This window comes from Echiichthys vipera (genome assembly GCF_963691815.1).
Source record: "Echiichthys vipera genome assembly, chromosome: 19".
Lineage (NCBI taxonomy): Eukaryota > Metazoa > Chordata > Actinopteri > Perciformes > Trachinidae > Echiichthys > Echiichthys vipera.
Genome location: NC_139844.1, coordinates 18,634,591 through 18,658,435, shown reverse-complemented (window position 1 = coordinate 18,658,435; position 23,845 = coordinate 18,634,591). Strand labels below are relative to the sequence as shown.

The window sequence follows — 23,845 nt, the reverse complement described above, 5'->3', positions numbered from 1 at the left end:
ACAAAGTACTGCATCAGTGTAATAATAAGCAATGCAATTTCACAATATTATGGCTAAACCAATGTTTGCTAGTTTTACTCTCAAGGCATGTGCTAGTACCAGAGCTTCTGTCTTAAGTCGACCATCATCTCTCTAACCCCAGATCTCCTCTGTCCCATGTCAGTTTACTCTGTCTCCACCAGGCTGTGCGTGAGTTAGTGACTGTAAGAGAAGCTGTAATCTCCAGGGAGAAGCAGAGAACTGGCTCAGTAATGGTACAGCCTCTGGCTTTACACACAGCTCCTTTACCCAATCCTCAGAGGGGCTGCCTGTAACCAGAACATTACCTGACAGGCAAAAAGAAAATAGCAAGGCTGTGGAACGGAGGATAAAGTCACAGTCACAAGATATTCACATGTGCCCTCCACCCTTGAGCTCCGGTTGCAGTGTACTTTAGGAAGTAAAACTAAAATAAGACTGAGCTGCTGGGATATGTTATATAGGTCATTAATACAGTCCTTAATCCTCTGTGCATTGATCCAGAGGAGGCGCATCATTAAGAGGCCATCGCATCCACTTAAAATTACACCAAACGCAGCTTGCATTATGACTCTTTATGGATTTTACCCTCCCAGCCATTTTTCTCACTCTTTCACAATTCAGTGGAGCTTAAGGGGGGAACTTTTAAGAATTTACATATAGACTTAAGGATTCTGGTGTAAGTTTTCCTAGAGCTATAGAGGCCAAATAACTCATCTTTTATCTTCAATATCAGATTGAAGAAGAGTTGTTAATGAGAATTATTTAATTATTTTCCCTGACTGTAACACCAAAACAGGGGGTTGACCTTGTTAGTGCTGACAGTTTGAATGGATGCACATCAATCCCGGTGTCATGCCTTAAATAAGTGATTCTCAACCTTTCTAATTTACCTTAAAATGACAACAGCTCCAATTCATGACCCCCTGTCACAGGTTGTAGACGTCTATGAGTGGTGAGCAGACCGACCCCAGTGAATTTGCCAACTTAGATTGTTTCATTTGAATATATTTCGGCCGCCTGAAGGGGTATGAAGAAGCAAAACTGAGGAGTTATCACTAACTAGTGGACAATGAAAAACTAGATGACATTCTTGTCCAGAGCAGATATGCCTCCTCGAGCAGAGGGCAGATACTGTAGGAGGCTCCTGCCTCTCATCACCCTGCAGAATTAGCAAACTGAGATAAAACATCTTGTGCAAAACAACAACCCAAGAATCCACCCACACTGACTCTCAAATAAGTTGGGCGGACCCCTGCTAGGTGGTGCGTTGGCATGACACCATCTGCAGAGGGCTTGAAACACCCCGCACTTGGACCTCAGTGGGCTGGGGATTTAAGTGCTATGCTATGGTAACTAAATCTGACTGTGTGAATTTTTGAACACCTGTATCCAATGATACCTGCAGATAAAAAGTAACTGCAGTGGGATAGTGGGGGTTGAAAGATGCCGGTCTGCACACAGATATAGAAAACAAAGACACTTAAGGATTCCCTCTCCTCCCACCCGCCCGCCTTGCTCACTTATTCAACATTCTATCCACGAATGTGAGAGGGAATGCTCACATCGCTGTTTGCTCAACAGTTCACACTGATTCCACACTGTATGCAAAGCTTGCAGGGAGACGAGTGTCTGAGAGCGGAGAGGGAAACAGCGTGACAGTGACAAGGAGGAAAAGCAGAGATACAGACAATTAGACGTTTGGATGAGTCAATACTGTGCAGACTCAGATCACACCTCTAAGACAAACACCATCTGGAGGCCGGAGAGTGTTGCAATCATCATGTTGTTCCTCTGAACCTGAGATCACCCACAGAACCTTGTAATCGACACACATGCTCCTGGAAGCCAATGTCCAGCTGAGTGAGGAAAGAACAGAACAGAGCTAAGCACCCAAAACAGTATGGCAGCCATGGCAGTCTAACATTTAATCATCATTCGCTTCTGCATTTGAACGGTGGAAACGGCTTGTTGGGGGGAATAAGGGTCTGGTTGAACATCTGCAGAGGAATTGTTTTAGAGGATGTAAGGGGTTAATTTTTGTTGCAGACTCTTAAGAAGAAAAGCAGTGGAATATGACAGTGGTGAGGCTCAGTTAGAAAGTCCTAGGTCTCCTTCTTTCTTGCAACCTGGTGACTAAAAGCTCTCAGGGGAGCAGTCACTCTCAGCCCACTCGTTGCCATGGCGATAATATATCAATCAAGAGACGGCAGGGCTCTCTACATTAGATTTTACACCCACAGGCGCCGGCACTCAGTATCACACTTCCTTTTATTTAAGCTAACAGACTTACATAAACATATGTAGGTGGAGTTCACCGATCGTGTCTTGAAAATCTTCCAAGCTTGATTTCAATTTTTTTTATTTCATTTTACACGGCAGAAAATAAAACAAGTGCACTTGAAAATGTTGTGTACTTATACATTTTTTTACTCATAAGTCAGTTTCATTACTACCCTCTTCTCTTCTTTATCCTTCTCTGTCTCTGTCTCTCTGTCTCTCTCTCTCTCTCTCTCTCTCTCTCTCTCTCTCTCTCTCTCTCTCTCTATATATATATATATATATATATATATATATATATATATATATATATATATATATATATATCTTCATATATGTTATCTTCCATTTACTACCCCCTCATCTTCCTCTCTCTTTGTTTCTGTGGCTCAGGCAGTGCTGGCGAGTCTCAGTGGGGCTGAGCGAAAGTGACCTCGCAATCAACTGCTAATACAACTGTCAGCGCCTGTTTCCCGCCACGGCCCACTGGGGTAGGTCTGGGAAAAGAAGCAAAGGAATGGCAGATAGGGAGCGAAAGAAAGAGGTGGCTGTAGGAGCAGAAATGTGAGAGGAAAACAATTGAGGGGAGAAAACTGTAAAAATGTGGAGCATAAGACTGAGCGTGGAGAGCAAACAGAAGGATTGCAGACAAGCACAGTGAGACAAAAGTCGTGTCAGCGGGTAAGCAGGAGTGTGTTGCCGGTGAGTCACCGAGGTCAGTGTGTGACAAGGCTGCACACTGTAGCATCGTGGTCAGCAGGTCAGACAGGGGGATGGCTGTGTGCGGACAATGTTTTATACCTCACTTGACACAACAGGGTGCACATTGGTGCCCCGCAACAATGCATCGTAAAAAAAACCTAGATACATGTGTTATTTGATTTTTGTCTTAGTCTTCGATCTTCATCAATACTCTTCTCCACCACCACCTCCACCAGTATCTAGATTTCGCGGGACCCTGTCCTGTCTTCACATGGGCCTACTTTTACGTGAATGCATCACATCGAGTATAATCTCAATAAATACTTATATACATGTTCACTGATCTCTTTCTATTGAAGTATATTTTGATGAAAAACATGGTTAGAGAGAGAAGGAGACAGAGAGGGGTCAGGCTTTTGGTTTTTCATTTCTCTACCCATGGCTGGAGCTGAGTGTGTTTAAGATGAAAGCAGAGCGATGCCACTGTGCATCAGCACTGGTCTGACTGGTCAGTGCTGGCCTCCACTGTACAGTATATCTAGGTCACAGTTTGCAGCAGGGCATTACCTCATTGACAGTTCTTTATACACACAGAATATGACTACATAGCTGCAAAAGACAAGTCATTTTTATCACAGCTTCAATTTTGTCAAATTCTGGGAACTGGAGTAAATTAAACTTCTATCTTTCACACCTAATTAAAGGTCCCATGTGTTAGTGTTTGACACTTTCTGTATAAGTTGAATGTTTCAATAAAGAAAAGAAAAGGGCCCCTACAGTGCAGTTATAGTCATTCCCCGGCTGCAATGGCAGTGCAGAGATGCCAAGAGTGTAGATGCAGAAGACCTGGAAACACTGGCCAATCAGACTAGGCTATTGCAAGAGAGGGGCTTAAAGAGACAGGCACTAAAACGGTGCGTTTCAGACAGAGAGTGAATACAGGTATATTCAGACAGACAGTATGAGGAGAAAAAAAGTGTTTTTTAAACATTTGAGCATGTAAACATGTTCCAGTAGAAACTCAAAATACAAGTATAAACCTGAAAATGAGCACATGTCCCCTTTAAGTTTCACCCTTTCCTGCTTCCAACTCAATCAGCTGACTGAGGGCGTTCACAAATTTAATCTAGACCAATCGGCTTGTGCCAGGACCTCTGCTGTCAGCTGTCATTTCAGTGACCGATTGATGCAATCCCCCGCTAGTTTTCGTCAGCATCATCTATACTATAGCAATGGCTCCTTACACTGAGCTCATCTGTAATCCCCCGTAAAATGATGAAATCCCACTGGGGTCTGCCAAAGAATAGTTACAGACATTTTGTTTTTATCGTTCACACTAAATCAAATAATAACTGTATTTTTTTTTTTTGTATTGAAATCTCAGTATACAAACAATGATTTGGAGAGTATATTTCAAACAGGAGAAACAAGTGAAAAAAGTAAGAACTATTGATGAAAACAGATGATTTCTAGGCTCTACAGAGAGATTTGTAATTGAGTGGCCAGGCCTGCCCTGTGCAGCAGCAATATAAATCCCCCCCATTGAGTCCAGACACTGGTGGTGGTGGCTGATTATTCTGCTGAGATTGATGGAGCGGATGAATCGGCGAATACTGGGGGTGTCATGAGTGCACCGTGCTCATAACAGCAGCATGCATGCACTAAAGGCAGATTATCATATTTAAACAGAGGCAGCAGCGTGACAATAGGCTAACAATGTGGGTGTGCCACCGTGCTATTGGATAGATGAGATCAGCTGATGAGAACAGCTGATGACATGATTGACAGTCACTGATAATCAACAGCAGGGAAATAGTAAGTGAGCATGCGTGAGTGGAGTGAATGGCAGGATGCAAGAGAAAAAAAGGAAAGTGTTTGTGACTGAATCCTCAAAGCAATTTCAGTCAAAAGCACTGGTTGCACTCTTTAGCACTGGTCCTGGTCCAGTCCCAGCCTGGTCAGCTGCGTACATGAACTGATGAAGCCTCTTGGATGAGAGGTGAAACGTCTTCCTAGACAAATAACCAAGTCCAGTTCCTTTTGACTGAAATGGCTTTGAGGATAATGATGACTAGGACAAATGAGAACATTCACAAGTTTCCTGACTGAACGTGTGCTACATAAAACATTTTACAAAACAGAAAAAATAAATTCATCCAAATCCGCCAAAATATCTAAAATCCCAGAAACGTTATCTGAACAGCTTTAATTAGCTATTTATATATTCCAACGTACTTACTTACTTACTTATATATGCTCTATGATAAACTCCCATACAGTTCTGACACTTGGGTAATAATGCGTGTCATATTTGTTAGAATTCTGATGGGCGGATGCTGTTCAAAGAGCTAATTAAAACTGTACAGGAAGTTCAGCTGCGAATAATTAATTGCAACTATTTAATAAGTCTCGCTGTAAAACAATCAGTCTTTCACATAAAGCAGCACACAGCATTTTCACAACCTCTTAATTTATCTTCCACTGCAGCACTTTCCCTATGATCTCTTCGTCACTTCTCCGTCTTTGTCTTTCTCGTCCTTCAATCACACACACGTTAAAGATGTTTTTTTTTTTTTGCTCTGCTGTGGTTTTTCCTCTTTTTGCACACTGATTTAGAAAAAAACCTAACAAGCTCTGATGTGAGGCATGTTAATGACTGGTTGGACACTTTGAGAACAGGTGTAAATGAAACCTGACACATCAAATCATCATCAACCAGGCCATACACACCGACACACACACACACACACTCACGCACACACACACACATGCACACACACACACACACACACACACACACACACACACACACACACACACACACAGTCAGCTGAAGTGTAAAAATGACTACAGCGTTGACAGCATTTGGCCTGGTACTGTATATTAACGTAACAGGTACGTGCAATCACGCAGATGGTCGAGCCGTAATGGGAAAAACTCACAAGACTTAAGACATGTATTTGACGCCCGCTTTAATAATATACTAATAACGATAATTTGTGGCCGAGGACTCGTCTTTTCTCTGTAGTTACAAAATCTTCTTCCACAGAAATCACAGTTGAGAAATTGCCGTCTGGGTTCCAGATGACAGGAAAGAGTCATTCGGCGTAGTTAATGATTTACAAAGATTTTTATTCTACATGAAACGGCATAATCATATAAATGAATCATACACATTAATACTTAATATCAAGATTTTTCTTCTCACAGCCAGACTCCTAAGCTGTTTCCAACTGTATGTCTCTGAATCAGAAGAAAGCTACAGCTAAATGTTTCCATTAGGCACACAGCGTACAGTAGCAGCCATTGAAGTCACAGAAGTCATGAAGTCAAGTTTTAGCAACCCGTCAATTTTTTGCCTGCCTTCCTGCCTTATATAATTATATAATATTCTGGTTTAAAGAACATTTTGTAACCCATTTGATTAATAAAGTAAAGTCAGCATTGGTCAAAACATTGTCACAACAGGGGACACCCCTCAAAGGTTTCCTCATTTATGTTTGCTTAAAAGGTGACATTGAATGTAAATTCTTGACCTTGGACACTTTTAAACTTTTAAAGCCACTTTTAAAGTCCTGAACAGTTCAAGAAATATGGGAAATTGAAAACCTATGCTGTTTTAAACTGGGCTCTATCTGCTGAGGAAGAACGTCTGATATGGTTACTATAGTGCACATTAACTGCTTTTTCTTAGGTCAAGAATTAACTTTCATTTGCAAAATCAACATACATACTGTAAAAAACATAATATATGCCAAAATATGTACATAAATGATATATATTAGCATTATTACCAGGAGGCCTAAGTCATTTTTCTTAGCAAATGTGGTAAAATATCTATAAAAACTATAGTGTGACTAATACTGGAAATTCCAGTAATCTTTCACTTTGCAGATTTTATGTCTGCTGTCAGCCCGTGGTACATGACAGCGCTGCATATTGCTCCATGTTTTGTTACATTCACTTGTCTTCAAAGAGCAGAGATTTGTGCCCAGTGGGGAGGTGAGACAGAGGAGAGCTCGACCATGCCAAAAAAGACAAAGAGGGAAAAATGCCAGAGGACAAAAAAAAACACACAAAAAAACAAACAACCTTCCCTCTCTTGGACATTAATGGTTAGGGAAAAGCCTCAAAGTCCTGCACATAAAACACAATATCAAATAAAAGTCCCAAATAAATCAATAAACAGACACTCAAACACGTTACAGTGCTGCTTGACTGGGTATTCCCAAGGACCTCTCTTTTCGGTAGAGACTAAACGAGTTCCCATGCTGTTTTCTTTCCCCGCCTAGCACTCAGATAAATGTTAAGCTTATTTCAAAAGGCTCCATGATTAAACATCCCACTAATCTTGGCGCGCTCTGAAAAAAGAAAAACCCTCCTCAGAGCATAAATCCATTTATTGTGAAATGTGAGGGGAGGCAAACATAGAAAGAGGGGTTGCTGTCACATTTTCAGGTCAAAAATGGCAACTTTAAAAAGACGCGTTTGCCTGTCGCTATTTATTGAGGTCAAAAACATGTAGCCGTATAACATATAGCTAATCAGGAGTAGTGCATGTGTGGGTGAGAGAGAGAGAGACAGAGAGAGAGAGAGAGGAGAAAAAATACTTTATGTAAGTGCGGTTGTTTAGATAATTACAGATTAGATGCCTCCTTTTGTGTTCCTTACATACTTTATAATAGATGTGTTAAGTAAATTAGACCAACAGCTGAAAGAAACATTTATGGGTTGGTTTTTGTAAATGTTTTTTTGTTGTTTCTTCCAAACCTGTAATCCATATGGAGGCAAGGGAGTTGCAGAGGCAGTTTTTAAACTGTTATGTCCCTTAAAGGAATACTGGACTAATCCACTTAGACACAGTGGCTAGAAATATCTCACTGACTCCATTTCATCTTGAAACCACTGCAGAAAAAGTATGAAGTAGAACAATGTTCATCCACATCCTATGTGGTATAAATATGTCCTGCGTAACGCATATGGTCATGTATATGTGGTTATATTATAGTGTCATTGAGGAAATTACAGTAAAATGAATATGTGTGTTTGTATTTAGTGCTAATTGCACTTGCACTAAAGGCCAGCAATCAAGGTTGATTATTTAATTATTTATTTCATGTAATATTATGTCTCCATAAATGATCATGTTTTGTTATCAGCCCCTTCACTAAATGGTGTGCAACAAGGTTCAATTCTTAGCCCGATCCTGTTCTCTATACTCATATCTCTGCTTTCCTACGTAGGACGCAAAATTACCGTTGATCTATCTTAGCATTTTTATGTTTGATGACACACAGCTGTATTTTAGATAGATAGATGATCAACCCATCAACCCATCAACCCATCAACCCATCAACCACATATACATATACACATGAAACCAAGACAGAGAGCACACAATAAGAATTACAAAAAAACACAATAAGATCATAAAAATTGAAGTGCTTTGTTATGCTCCTATTCAGAACACCAACTTTTCTACGGTTTGACTATTACAGCACAGATTTGTCGTCTTGGATCCAACTCATACTCTTTTCTGTACAGCACTTTGCAATTTCTGCTTCGAAAAGTGCAAAATAAATTAAACTTGCTTACTATACGTTTCAAAATGACTTCCACTAATGAGGATCTGAGTCTGTAACCAGATTAACAACATTACACCATGTCTTTCTGCAGAGCCGAACTTGTTGTTTTTACACTATACCATACGAGATGAGTCGAGTGCTTCTCAACACTCATCGTAGCATATGGCAGAAGAACATTCACACCTCCTATGCATGCACCCACACCAAGCAGCAACCTCCAGGTCTGAGAAATGAAGCCAATGCGGAAGTGCCAAAAACCGCAGTTCATTGAGTGGCCCCTTGAGGCTGACTCCAAAACAGGGCAAACCCCCAAAGAGCCCCATTTGAAAACTTTACAGTAGAAATGAACATGTTTACAGTTTTGGTCTCTGTAGCTAATTGCACTATTCATGGCCACTGTACAGGGGGGGAATTTCTTTCTTTCTTTAACTCACCCGTTTAAATTATATTACGGTTTAAAGTTCTGCATAATTAGGGGCTTGGATGCTATGCGTGACAGTGGTTACTGTTTCATGAGGCTAACGTTAGCTGCTAGCTGTCAGCTCCGCCCTGCCACCGTCACAACACCTCAATTCTGTTAGTGCATGGATACTAAACTGATGTATGTGTATGTGCTCCAGTTTTTCGGTTGAGTGAAATGCTTGTATTATTTTATTTGTGTTAGCATTATTATTTCACAGCAGTCAATGTTACATACAACTTTCAAACCATAAATATGTGCACTGTTTGTAACAGCGGTGTGGGAAATGGGGGGGAATGAGGTTCACGCCACCTGAATTTAAGTCGATACATCCGCTAAGTAACTCTGTCTCCAGTCTGCAGCCCTCGCTTTCCTCCATGGCAATATATAATATTCTTGCTTGCTTGTTAGCCTTTGCTAGCCTGGTAGCTTTGAGATAGACTTCGTTCAGCCTGCCTTGGCTCCACCTCTTTGCCATTTTTTGGATCAGCCTGGAGCAGACAGAGCCATGACGCTGCCAAGGGGGATACAGCTGGAGTCACCAGGTTCTGCCCACTTGGAGCTTTATTCTGGCTCTTCAGAAACCGGATGAAAAGAGTGCCGCCACGGAGACTACGTCCATTATTCAGACAGTCTGTGGCTCACACTCACCCATTTGCATACATACCCATTTACACATTTGCAGTGTGAGTGAGAGGCAGGTGGCTCAAGTCTTGTGTGTATATGAGGGTAAGCGACAAAAGGGTGCCATCGCTGAGCTCTTGTTGCTTTTGCCTGAACACACAAGCATACTGATGACAGTGTATTTAAATACCCTGCAGGGCCTGAAGCATACAGGCTGTTGATAATGTGTAATTTGCTCTGGTGGCAAACAGACAGAAGAGACAAAACAAGAGATAAGAGAAGAAAAAAGAGCGATGGAGGCAAAGAGGGAATAAATTGTGGGAAAAAAGCAAATACGAATAAAAACAGGGACATAGGGACATGAAGAGGTACAAGAGTCAGAAAAAAACAAACAGGGAACAAATAAAATAAGTCTGAGGCTCAACATCTGAAGCACACTTGGTGTGGACCCACGGCCTGTCAGGACTGAAGAGGTGGTGATATATCTAGCTGATCACTGTTGGACTCCTGAGGTGATGATCTCTCTACTGTGACGTTCTCAGGGCCCCCTCAAGAACGCCGTTTAGCTCTCCTGGCTCGCCACAGTCACAGAAACAGTCAACCAGCCACAATTATAAGGAGGAGAGGAAAGACCAGATGGCCTGAATATGGGCTTTCATACAATGTGGCCCAGAACATTATATGGGCTGGATCAGATTTTTTTTTACAGGAAGTGAAACATGTGAAAACCACACCACTGTACATAAAGTTGAACGGCTTGACAGCTCCCCAAAAGTGGAACCAAAATTGTTATCATTTTAAATTCAAACTCCTAATAACATTCAATTCCACTGTCTCATGCCTCTCCAATCTACCTAATAATGATAATACAGCCAAAACAAGTCATTATAATCAGAACTACCACATACATGCTGGCACTGACACCGACATCCTCACTAATATTATGTGTTTATATCTGATCTGTTCCTTACAACTTAGTTCTGTTGCTCATTTCTATTCGTAGGTTATACCTAAATGCCAGCTGTAATGACCTGGTGTGTGTTTATCTCGCGTGCTAATGAATTTCTGAGCAAAGCGGCGTATTTGACTCTCACTGTCAGTGTTTGCATGGTTTTGTCATCATTTCTTTTCAGTCTCGTATTGCGTGATGACACCCCGGCGAGCTGAGACAGCACACTCTACACAGCAGTACCGATTTTGTGAAAGGAGTGTGTTCCTTTGACTTTGCATGCAGCATATCTTCCTAGTGCTCATTTCTCAGTGGGTATAACAGCTCACTAAGCAGGGTGTCACCATGCACATATGAGGCTGAGAACAGTAGACAGAGGAACGCTGTGAGTGTGACACTGTGAGAGCGATAGAACTAACGGGGCTGTTTAATTATTTATAAGCAGAGATTGTCTGTTTATCAAACTGACGCCTGGAGTGTCGACCATGATTAGACTCAAACAATGGTGGTCTTCTCTGAGCACTACTGATGCAGCTTCCAAGACGCAGCTTAGATATGAATGAAATGCAGACAGCATCAAAAGGAGCTGGGAAGTGTGTGTGTGTGTGTGTGTGTGTGTGTGTGTGTGTGTGTGTGTGTGTGTGTGTGTGTGTGTGTGTGTGTGTGTGTGTGTGTGTGTGTGTGTGTGTGTGTGTGTGTGTGTGTGTGTGTGTGTGTGTGTGTGTGTGTGTGTGTGTGTGTGTGTGTGTGTGTGTGTGTGTGTGTGTGTGTGCGTGTCTGTGTGTGTGATTATCAAATCTGGACTTTGCGAAACGTGTATTTTTTTAAATTAGGCTTTGGGTAACATTTTAACTGTATTTTCAGATGTTGTATATGATCGCATGTGTGTTATAAACGTAGTAATCATTGTTTTATATACTTCTTACGAATGCTGTATAGGTGGGGGTAAAATAATATGTTACCAGGTTCTTGCTGTTTGGTGTATTGTTGTGATTTATCACAGTACATTGCTGAAAGATGATTGATCTTATTTAAAGCTGGGGTAGACAAAAATCCATCATAATCTTTCTTCATATTGTTATTCAAGTGGTCTGAGAGAAAACTCAGAAAAAGCCAGGCTGCTCTGATTGGTCAGTGTTTCCAGGTCTTCCACATCTGCACTCTCGGTGTATCTGCACTGTCATGGCGACTGGAAATGACTGTAGCGGCACTTTATACCTATATATAATATAGTTGTGACATCATAACACACACACAAAAATTCTGATGGCTTGTTTAGAGGCACACTTTCTGAATACGGGCTAAATCTCACTTTTTACAATATGAAACCTTTAAAGCAGAGCTTTGATACTATTTCAGGCCATGTTCTTATGGCTACCCTCGGATATCAAGCACAAAAAGAGCATCCTGGGCATCCCATTGGAGTCTGCCTATACTCCTCGTGTGTTTAATAATCTCATTGAAATGATCTTGTGCATCTCCAGTTGCATTTGCCTTGTTTGTTTTCTTTTACCTGTAAAGCGCTTTGTAACTTTACCACCTGCCACTTGTTTTCTTCCACTGCACGCTGTTCAGGTTACATACAACCAGCTCATGTGATCTCCTGAGCTGAGTGCAGCTTCACACAGCTGTATGTGATCAACATTGTTTTGACTTGAGTTGATCAGTGGCTGACAGCTGCTAATTCTCAGTGTTATCTGTAGTACTAGCAACCCTTTTATAATAAAGGAGTAATTTGATTCAGTGGTCATATATCAAAATCTTATTTAATACACCTTTAAAGACCCTTCAGACTTTCCTTTTTTGCAGCATTCCGTATTGATTCCCTCTTTTGTATGTCGTCTTTTCAACAGACTATAAATAGAGTGCCTGTGAAAAGCTGCAAATCCAAACAAATGGCATGCAGTGTAAGAGGAGAGCCATTAAGCCACAGGTTGACTCATGAACCGAGGTGTAACAGTTTCCTGCAGAAATGAGACGTTTTGTCAGAAAACAGAGGGAGCTGAAGGGAAGAAAAAGGACGGCGGAATGTGGGATATCTGAAAATGGGCTCTTTGGGAGTAAAAGATGGGTGGTACGGCAGGATAAGGGAGAGAGGGAGGGAGGGAGGAGGTGTTGAGTTAATGGGGCAGGAGCCAGATGCTCCAGTTTCCTTGACAGAAATGGAGGTCAAGTGCCGCTTTATGGGAAGGCAACGTAGGGAGAGAAGCATAGACATAAAGAGAAAGAGGGAGAGGGAAGGAGGTAGCATGATGACTTTAACTAGCGGTAAGGGACACAGCATTTGAGCTCACAGTGTAGGAAGCCAGATCCTTCTAACTGCAGCAAATAAGGAGAAGATAACAATAACAAGTGTGGTTTCTCCTTCCTGGAGGATAAAAGGCCTTATGAGGAGCCTAAGAACATTAATAGGTGTAAGTGATAGGGAGGGATAAAAATAAAAACATATGGTAACTTCGTAGGGACGACAGATGGTATTGTGCTGTCTTAAGCTTATGAACATCACTAATGGATGGAGAGTGTGTACAGGGAGAACACATGATGATCTCAAATAGTAGATCTGCCGGTGTTGACGTCATCTTTTTTTAGGAGAAAGGGAAGGATAAATAAATATTAAGAACACAACTATTAGACAGGGGAGTCCAGATTAAAAATACCCTTTTTGTGCAAACATTTCATCTCGCAGGGGGAAATCCTCTGGGCCCTGGTAATGATTTTCTCTGAGCAGAATATACAGCGGGCTAATGTGAAAAAAATATACATCACACAACATGCACAATGTGTTTTTTTTGTTTCGAGGGGAACGGACATAATAGACAGCTGCAGGCAGGATTGAGAATTGAACCGATGCAGCCAATATAATTGCCAAACAGAACTAGGCACACACAGCAGACTTCAAAGTCAATAAACCCCTACATCATCGCGAGCCAAGTTCCACAAGCACGCAGGCTGCAACTGTAGCACGCAGAAACAAAGAGTGGAAATGTGTTGACATACACAGACGCTAATTGAAAAATACTCAGTGAGAGTGTATGAATCAGATTCAAAGGGTTTGAATGAGAAGACCAAAGCCAACAATGTGAGATTCATGAGGAGCCTAAGAACCCAAATACTCTCAATACTTTCTGACTTCCCTGCTCTGTCTGTGCACAATATGGATACATCGTTAAAAAATGTTTAGTTATTTCACAAACAGATGGCAAACATACTCAAACTTGAGTGAATAGTACATTTATTGGGGACTACTTTCAGCTGTGGATGAATCTGGTTTACCAGATGTACAGTGTTGGGATAAAGCTTGACATCCAACAAGTAGCTGTTTGTCAGACCGTACACTATCTACTTTGCCACTAAGCTCCGCCCAAGACAATTGTGATTGTTTAAAGAAATACCAACAAGCCAGAGGGTTTTTTTTATTCCCCTATCCCAGAATATCAAGCCGTATACTGGAATATGGTCTGGCGTTGCAAGACTAGCTGTGAATTAATACATATCTAATATCTCTTGTGAATATTTCTGGCAGCAAGATGTTGTTTGTGATATTGAATCAAAATAAACTGTGCCCATGTTTATTTTAATGAACAAACATGTCACCCAGTGCACTGGTGTGGCTCTCTAATGTGTTTTTGTTTGTTTTAATCTGTGTGCTCATAAGGGGGAAAAGTGTGCTGGAGATGACTTTTCGTTAAAAAAGAAAGCCAGGGGAGGATGGTAGAAGTTCATCGTCTACAGGCCGCACCACCTCTCTCAGATCCAAGTGCCTAAAGAAACAGGACATGGAAATTTCTAATTCCAAGGTGCGTGTGTTTGTGTGTGTGTGTGTCCGTGAGCAAGAGAGAGGCTGTGATGTGAGACTGCATATAAGGAGGTATATAAAAAAAGAGCTACTCTCAACTCCCCCGAGGTGTGGTTTTGTGTATGTGACCTGCATACAAATCTCTGTCTGGTAACCCATCCGCCCGTGTGCTTAATATTCCTTCATGAGTGCCAGCCTGTCTCCGTCTGTTGACCATTGTTAAGAGGCAGCAAGAATGTAACATCGGGGCCTTCAGGCGTCTACTACAAAATATTGTTTTGCTCAGGAGGCAGGCCTGAGGCGGTTAAATCAAGCATCATCATAGGCTCTTTATCCATATTCATTCTCCCTGCACTGGACTAAAGAGCTCTCTGCAGTAACAGCTGGCATCATTGCTTGTGAAAATGGGAACGCAATCAGCTAAATGGTTAGCTAACATGTTTATTCAGGGGTTTCACCTTTACACACTTACAGTAGGTAAGGTCACCAACAACGTTCTGTTTTGATGGGCATGATAGATCAAATGTCTGACATTATTGGAAAAGAAAAGGAGATTTAGGATTTTGTTTTTTATTATAAGGCATTATAAGGAGATGCTATATAAAAAACTGCGAAATTATCAAAACGCTCAATTGATAGAGAAAGGCGCACAACCTGTATCCAGAAACTGTGCCTTTAAACGAGCCGTCCGGACTTCTGTGAGGTTGTGATGTCATAACTATGCTATATATAGGAAAGTGCTGCTACAGTGCAGTTACATTTCCCGGCTGCATCGGCAGACGCCTGGAGCATCGGCAGTGCAGAGAGGCCGTGAGCACCGATGGGGTGGGGAGACAGAGAGGGAATACAGGTACATTCAGACAGACGATATGAAAAAAATCATATGTTTTTTGGACATTAAAGCATGTAAACGTGTTCTTGTAGAAACCCAAAATTCAAGTATGAACCTGAAAAGGAGCATAATATTCTTCAATTCTTCTCAATATAGGATCTTTACTAGTGCATCCGTCTGTTTAATAAGAGGCGAAACATTTGCTGAATCAAACATTTTCCAGCAATACCCTCTAATTCAATAACTCAAATCCTGATGACTGAACCAAAACAGCGATTGAAATGCTTTTTCAGATCCCTCTCTCTCTTCCTCTGCTACTTGATAAACTGAAGCATGTATTCCTGTCATTTATGGCTTTCTGTCTCTTTACCCCCAGCTGCACTACGTTCTCATGAAAGCCAGCTTTTCTAGCATTCTAAAAGGCTCCTCCGCCACAAGATTGGGTTTTTTTCCTGAGCGCTGGCTTTAAAGGTTTGTCCCCTGTTATCAGTGCTAATGAGAAAACGAGTAGTGTTACACTGGTGTGTTCCAGAGCTGCAATGGAGGTTTAATGTGCTGTCTGTAAATAACACACAACAGAGTCAGATGTGTTTGTTAATAAAGATAAGTGTTTTCCGCCTCCGTCTTTTGTTCTCTGTAGAATAAAATGCATCTGATGGACTGCTATTCTAAGTATTTGAATGTGTTTCTTATAAAATGAAGTGTGCAAACATTAAAACATTTTAGACATGCATTGACAGCAATGGGAAACAGTTAGATTTCTCTTTTTAAAGGAGATTCCCAGACTTATTTACTCTGCCAGCAAACTGAATAAGTAGCCCAGTAAGACCCAGCCGTCTATCAGTTATTTTCTTCTCTCTAAAAATACTCCAATGCTCTCATTGAAGAGGGAACGAGATGTCCCCAGCTTTTGCCATTTTAAACTGTCAATACATAATTATATGGATTGTCACCAATTTATCCAAGCCTTCATCTTTTCCCTCTTTCACCCCGTCAGCTGTTTTATTCCATGACAGGGCAGCTGGTTGCATTGTATCATCTCGACGTCTCGCCTCACTGCATGTACAAACCTTTTTTGGCAACTACAAGCAGCCCAGCCAGCCAAGAGAGGCTTTTGTCAACTCCTTCCCCAGTCTGTATTAATATTTACCAGGCTAGGAAACAGAGGCAGATGTCAACTTCGAGGCGTTTTTTTTTTCTTTTTCGTGTAGCTTGGTGGTGAGCCCCGCTCTTGTTCTGGATTAACGTGTAATCCAAGCATCAGATTTGTGGTGGTAAAACATTTTGTACAATTGCAAGGGAGGGGGAGTCCCCATTCCTTTAGCTGGTGCAGAACTGTAGAAATCCTCGATAGCCAAGACGGATGTACAGTTTCAGTAGAATTCACAGTAATAAAAAAATATATTTACCAGAATATTTTGGTCTCATTTGATGCCTACATAAATGGAAGATTAGCAATTTAGTAACTCAAACAAATAAGGCCAACATTTCAACTGCTGTACACCCGACAGACACACTGTCAATAATGATGTCTAAGTTTAATGTAATTCTGAAGTCTGTTCCAACCTTCACTATCCACAGCAAAAGTCCAAATGTGCAGATATCATTCATTCATTCATCTTCAACCTTCAACCGCGACCCCGACAGGGACATCTCTTGGCTGGAGCCAATCCCAGCTAACTACGGGCGTGAGGCGGGGTACACCCTGGACAGGACGCCAGTCTATTGCAGCGCACATAGAGACATACAGAGACAGACAACCAATCACACCTACTGGCAATTTAGAGTCATCAATTAACCTAACACGTGCATGTCTTTTGGATTATTGGAGGTAAATCGGAGAACCCAGAGAAAACCCACGCAGACACGGGGAGAACATGCTAACCCCACACAGAAAGGCCCCATATCTTTTAGATATCATCTTTATTGATGTTAGGATGCCGTGCAACACCCAACAATACTCAGGGTGTTTAATTTGGTACAAGGCTGTGAGAAATGCATTAAAACATATCCCAGTGATTGATTCCAAATTTGTGTTAAATGCGTTCTATCTGTTGAGTATTTAAACTTACAAGGGCTGGGTACACCAAGAATGAAGCTTACCAACTCTCCAAGTTACACTGCTAGCTAATGAGAAGACATATAAATGGTTTTATGTCCAACCTGAAATGGGGCAAAAGGATTTCAAATGTTACATGGGCAGGGATGTCTCACACAAACTATGTTTTGTTAGAATTATGTTTTCTGATGCATATTCTGAGAATGTACAGGTGCGTTAAGGGGAACCTTAATTAAGGCAACAGAAGCCGATCTATCCTGACCTTTAGTCTATCGTATTAGCCAAGCTACTTGATCCTATAATTCCCATAATGCATTCCCATCCCAGTAATAACACTCCCTGTGATGAGTAAATTGAACTTAATGTGTAATGTGACCAGTTAGATATGTTAAAGTGTAACCACAGTGAAACAATTATTTACTGAAACTGCAGCACAGAATCTATTTTTTCTTTTTCTTTTTCAATCTTAGAAATAAACAGTAAAGGGCTGCAGGAGGATGCTGAAATGCTCACTGTCACTAAGAAGCTACTAAAAATGGCCAATTATAAAATATTTTCACCCCCAACTGTAACAAATTAAAAAGAAAGAAGAAGACGCTCAATTCTGCTGGGATTTCCCAACAACAACAAGGAGCTTCCAAAACTTTCTACATGGATTTCCTAGGGGGGGCCAAGGCGGATGCAGTTCTTTTTCAGCCAGACTTTAATTTGGCTTTACACTGATTAAGCTGTCCATCGTACCGCCAGGAGACCTCTGTGTATGTGTGATCCACTGTGTGCCTGAGCGTGTGTGAGCGGAATCCGTAAAGCTTAAGGGGACACCGTCTGCAACGCCGGTGATTCACAGGGAGGACGACATGACGGAGCTGTGGAGAGCCAGTGACAGTGATGGGATTACAGATGGGAGAGGGATCCTCCCTGTTCTGTCAACGATTGTCAAGGAGATAACTACAAAGCAAGCTCGGCAATTCTGTCATCAGGTGCACGGAGGGATGGCAGCAAATTGAATGTAGAAATGAAAATAGGATTGACTAATGAGACGTGATCAGGCAGTGTTTTTGACTCCTGTCAGCACTTCATCTTGTTTACTCATATTAATGAAGGCAAAACATTTCACAAACTATAGCATCTTGTTAAGAATGCCGAAGAATGGCAGTTGTTTTGAAATGCTGTCATGGAAAATGATCATTTATTCCCCACATGATGACAAAATAGTAGCCTAGTTATGTTAAGACACCAAATTATGCCATATGATGGAACTAAAACCTAAAACAAGTCAAGAGCAGTAGTGTTTAATATATCCACATCCCATAATACATGATAACATATGCTACATATTGGCAGTTTGGCCTCTCACAGTGGCTAATGGTCTCCATATCAAGTTTTAGCCCTGCAGGTCTTAGGTTGTGAACTCTCACTAAGCTGACAAGAGAAGATTTTGACCTTCGACCCCAAACCAGCAACCAGGCGGATCATGTCCGAGGGGAAACAGTGTCCTGACAATGAGCGCTCGCCCCAGGCTTTTTGCTGTCACAACATACATACCACCATTGTTTTCTTGTGTTCCTTATAAGCAGGTTTCAATGCATTAGTTCTTTTTTTACTTTACATTTATATAGCACCTTAACCTGCTTTATGGACAGAGCCAGGGTAGCTGCTTCCTGGTGTTTCAAGACTTTATGCTGAGCTATAAGCTAACCGTAGAGACATGACAGTGGTTGGACGGCAGTGGCCTTGCTAATTTTTGAATGGCATCAGAATCATTCTACTGGTGGGAGGGAAATAAAATGCAATGTAATATTGGGACAGATAGCCTACACAATCAGCCTCTGTGTTTTCTTATAAATATATAATGGTACATATGTTTTACTGTTAATATGAGAATTATATGGAGGATGATCCAGTAGTTCAAAAAACCAAAAAAGAACCAACAAGACCCCTGGCCCTCGTGCACACACACACACACACACACACACACACACAGGCATCAATGATCTTCACTAGTCTATTGAAATGTTACATTTCTGATATGTACAAACTGCTATAACCACCAACACAACCAATGACTTTGAAGCAGTTCCCAGCACTCTCTCTGCAGATATGAGCGAATTATCAATTGAACCACACTAGAGTAAATAAACTTGAGCCAATACAGCTGCAGCTAATCATTAGCATAGCCTTCAGGTGCAGCTCAAAACCAGTCTGCAGGGTGGGTTAAATTTAACATAAGAGTGGAAAGGGGGTGGTCTAGGTAATTTACTCTAAGTCTTGTGCCATTTTTTTTTTTCAAAAAAGGTCAGTGAGTTTCAGTTCGGATTTCACCCTCAGTCCACATATGTGAGTAATTTCGCCTGTAGCACAAATGTTCTCATGCATTCGACTGCAACACAACACAGAACAATCCATTCATGTTGATGAGGAACAGAGGAAGCTGCGAAATATAAATAACAGAATCGGTGAAAGTCAGGATGAAATGATGCTCTCTCTCTCTCTCTCTCCATCTCCCTCTCTCTCTTTCTCCCTCTCCCTCTGTCTGTCTTTCTCTCTCTCCCTCTCTCTCTTTCTCTCTCCTCTCTCTCTCTCTCCCTCTCCCCCTCTCTCTCTTTCTCTCTCTCCCTCTCCCTCTCTCTCTTTCTCCCTCCCCCTATCTCTTTCTCTCCCCCCCCCCCCCCTCTCTCTCACTCTCTCTCAGTGCGCTGTTTTACATTTTTCCAGCCGCTGGCAGTCCTCTCAGAGCAGCCGTCATGCGTTACTTTTTTCCCCCCCATTAAATGCCAGCCACTGCGTCTGTCTGCACCAAAAACAACTCGCTGCTCAGAAAGCTCCGACTGAACGGCCCAAATGGAGTAGATAAACTGCGCGCACCGGTGTCACATTTTTACTATTGTAGCCGCGACATGTCAGAGATTACGCGCAGACACGTACGCCACGAGTATCCCCCGCGGTCCCCAGACGCATCAATTTGTATAGCCCAAAAAAACGGATTTGGGGGACCAAAGACGTCTAGTAGTCGCAGAGGAATCGATGACATCATGTCTGTGGGGGGAAGATGTAGTTTTGTGAGCCGTGAAAACAGATGCTCGTCTGGCCTCTAGTTGCAGAGTTGGAGTATTTGATTACGGGAGGGAGAGCGGGTGAATCGAGGCGACCGTGTGCACTCGCTGCACTGTGATGTTGAACGGCGCGCGCGCGCGTGCACACGTACATTCACACACACACACACACACACACACACACACACACACACACACGCACACACACACACACACACACACACACATAAGCTCTCGGCTACCTGTCTGTCTTTGAACAACTAGCCCTCTTCCCTCCCCAGACAAGCGCAATGGCGCACTGGGATGAAATAATCACAGCGGTGCATATTCCTGTGCAGCTGTAGCAGTTTGGTCTGGACACATTTGGGCTCAGGGCATGGAAGTTTTTGCAGAAATGTTTAAAATGTATTGAAAATGCAAACACAGGCATGTGTGACACCGCGTAATGGAGACTGTGAGGCGAGCGTAATGGCATCACCACGGTGCTGATTTTCACCCCGGTCATGTAGGCTGTACACAACGACGGGTTATACCAGGTGACAGTCAAGAGGAGGTTAGAAGGCTGAGTGAATGGATAGTGAGAGGAGCTGGAATCATTGTGCTTTTGGAGGTTTTCACTGATTCTTTTAAAAGCAAAACTTGAAGTTTGTCTTACCTCCACACTTGTCCCAACTGAAAGATGTGTATGACGGTCTGCCAGACCCAGACAGAGAGGCGACAGCACCTGTCACTTTGCAGACTGGCTGCTCTACGACTACTCAGGCCCTCCACGGAGCCCAGTCCGCCTCCAGTGTAATCCTGCACAAACCACCTGAAGCTCAGGATCTGGACCAGAACCGAGGGCACCAGCACGAAGAACAGGGTCAGGCCTGACCACAGGAAGTCCTGTTTGTGGTAATAGTCGACGGCCAGCCACAAATCGGTCCCAACGTCCCAGAAAAAGACCAGTAGTGCCAGGATGATCCACAGGCAGTCCAGCCAGAGGCGCTCCTCCTGCGGTGGCCGCGCCGCATCTCTCCCCTTCCCTTTCCCTTTCCCCTTCCCCCGGAGGTAATGCAGGCAGGCGCTCCGGCAGCCCCAGTAGCACGACGAGGTGTTGCAGCAGTGGCAGATGTGGAATGAGCTGCTGTTCCGATTGTCGTCCTCCCCTGTCCCCACCACCTCGTCCAGGTTGTGCAGCTGGGCGAAACCGGTGACGACCCCGCGACCATCGGATTTCGCTGCCATCTTTCCCTCTGATGTTCCCACCTCCTCCGGCTTCCGGGGTTCGTGACGACACTTCCCTGACACCTGTTTTGCACCCCAAATGTTGGAGCCATCTAAAAGAGGGGTGTCAGTACGTCGCCGTCGCTCACTCTGTCTCCGGATAGCGCACCAGTGGCGCCACGGACGCAGCACATCTCGTCTCGCTTTCCCTCTGCTGCAGATCTATTCCCTCCTGGTGACAGAAATCTCGGCTACAAGTTCAAACAGTTTGATCTGAAACTCATGCATCCAACTGCGGTCGACCAATTTTTTTTTTTTTTACCTATGCATTAATCTCATTCCCCGCTGCGCAGTTGTTTCCCCTCTCTGCAGCTCTCCTCCAGCTGCAAGCTGAGTGCCATGGGCAGTCCGTCCCTCCACTGTCCCACCTATCCCCTCCTCTCTCTCTCTCTCTCTCTCTCTCTCTCTCTCTCTCTCTCTCTCTCTCTCTCTCTCTCTCTCTCTCTCTCTCTCTCTCTCTCTCTCTCTCTCTCTCTCTCTCTCTCTCTCTCTCACACACACACTCACTTTCTCTATCTCCCTGTCTCTCTCTCTCTCACACACACACAGGCACACTCACAAACACGCACACCTCTCCCTCTCAGCGTGGTTGCCATCTAGTGTCTCGTTTGAAGCCCCCAAATAAGCTGGAGAGGACTGCATGATGTAATGCAGCATGCCTCATCAACACCAAAGGGAGACTTTCCTGTTGTTTGAACATTTGAATCTGTGACAGTGACATCGCGGGGTCCCTTTTTGTGGAGGAAGATGGAACAAAAAAAAGGAAGCTCTCCACAATGAGTTTATTGCTCCATTAAGAGTTTATAGTGATCTTACTTTGCTTTTTAGAATGTGTTTCTCCCGGTAGTCTATGATTTTGTTATAGGTTACTGAAATCATATTTCTTTTACAGAGAATAGACATTTTTACCTCTCTGCTACATCAACAAACAACTGGGAGTTATACCAATGGCATGCCAGAAGAGCAATACAGGCACATTCTACACACCATGTCCCCGGGGGAAAGGCGTAATTGATCTATAGGTGAATCTATAGAGAATGGTTGCTAAGAAACATGTTGGGATTTTCTCTCCATTCTGCAGCTTTTTTTGTCTCTCTATTTTCAGCAGCAGTCAAGGCGTTTAGATGGTTGAAAAGTGATTCTTTCCCCATCCGGTAACTGTGCCCACGGAGCTGCCACGCAGGGTCGGATCCAGTGTGAGATTGATTGGATCGTGTCCGCTTCATCCCCTACTTATCTGCTCTCTGCTCGCCTGTTTGGATGCCGAATGTGACGGGAGCTGTCCAGTACTGAAATAGAGCTGAACCCGAGACATCTCTCTCTCTCTCTCTCTCTCTCCCTCTCTCTCTCTCTCTCTCTCTCTCTCTCTCTCTCTCTCTCTCTCTCTCTCTCTCTCTCTCTCTCTCTCTCTCTCTCTCAACCCTAAAACCCAGGGAACACCGCCTTAATTAAGGGTCAGGGGTTTCCATGGCCTTCAATCAATATTTATGAACATGAGCCACTCTCTGTCAAGATCAGAAGCCAGAAAAGTAGTCTCAAACGTGTGATGTCATCAAGTATGAAGTCTGGAGCTGCTCCATAGACAATGAATGGGAGATAGATTCGGTTTTTCTTTTTTGCTTTATTCTTCTCATGTGTTCTGAAACAGATGTCATCTATAACATCTTTCACAATTCATTGTCTAGAGCAGCTCTGCACTTTAGACTTGATGACATCGCAAATTTGAGTTTTAGACATCCACTTTTTGGATTTGGGAGAATGTTCATGTTTGAGAAAATGAGCGTAGTTGCCCTTTTACTGTTAAAAAAAACGAGGATGTCAACAGCTGTGTCACCCTCAAGGTCTAAAACTCAGTTCAGTTGAATTCAAAAATACTTCAAATGACCCTCAAGGGGCAATTTGAGGCAAGCTGCAAACACTCAAACAACTCTCACACACAAAACATACAATATAAGAGTGTAAAATATTAAAATAGAGTAGATTCAAATATAAGCAGCGTCTGACCATTTCAGGTTTTATGGCTTTTTGATTAAACCAAACATCATTTCTGTTTCTATCAAACTTGAATTTGCTCTTAAGAAACACCAAATTCACAACACACCATGTTCTGCCTAATCATTCCAAAATGAAGCATTACTAAACTCCTCCATTTATCTCTGACCTTCACTGGAGTAATGTTAAAACTACAAACTACTGATGATATTCAAAGCCATTTTCTCAG

At 42.6% G+C, this 23,845-nt stretch overlaps 1 protein-coding gene across 1 annotated transcript in view; it reads right to left on the bottom strand.

The window, feature by feature from the left end:
• The window catches only part of xkr6b (XK, Kell blood group complex subunit-related family, member 6b), a gene marked incomplete at both ends in the record, with an annotated part of 44,123 nt that extends 22,538 nt beyond the window's left edge, over positions 1 to 21,585 (bottom strand). The window contains one exon of the mRNA XM_083933494.1: positions 21,014 to 21,585. Within this exon, the coding sequence (XP_083789620.1) occupies positions 21,014 to 21,585 (572 nt within the window). The remainder of the gene's footprint in view (positions 1 to 21,013) is intronic.
• Positions 21,586 to 23,845: the final 2,260 nt, after the last annotated feature.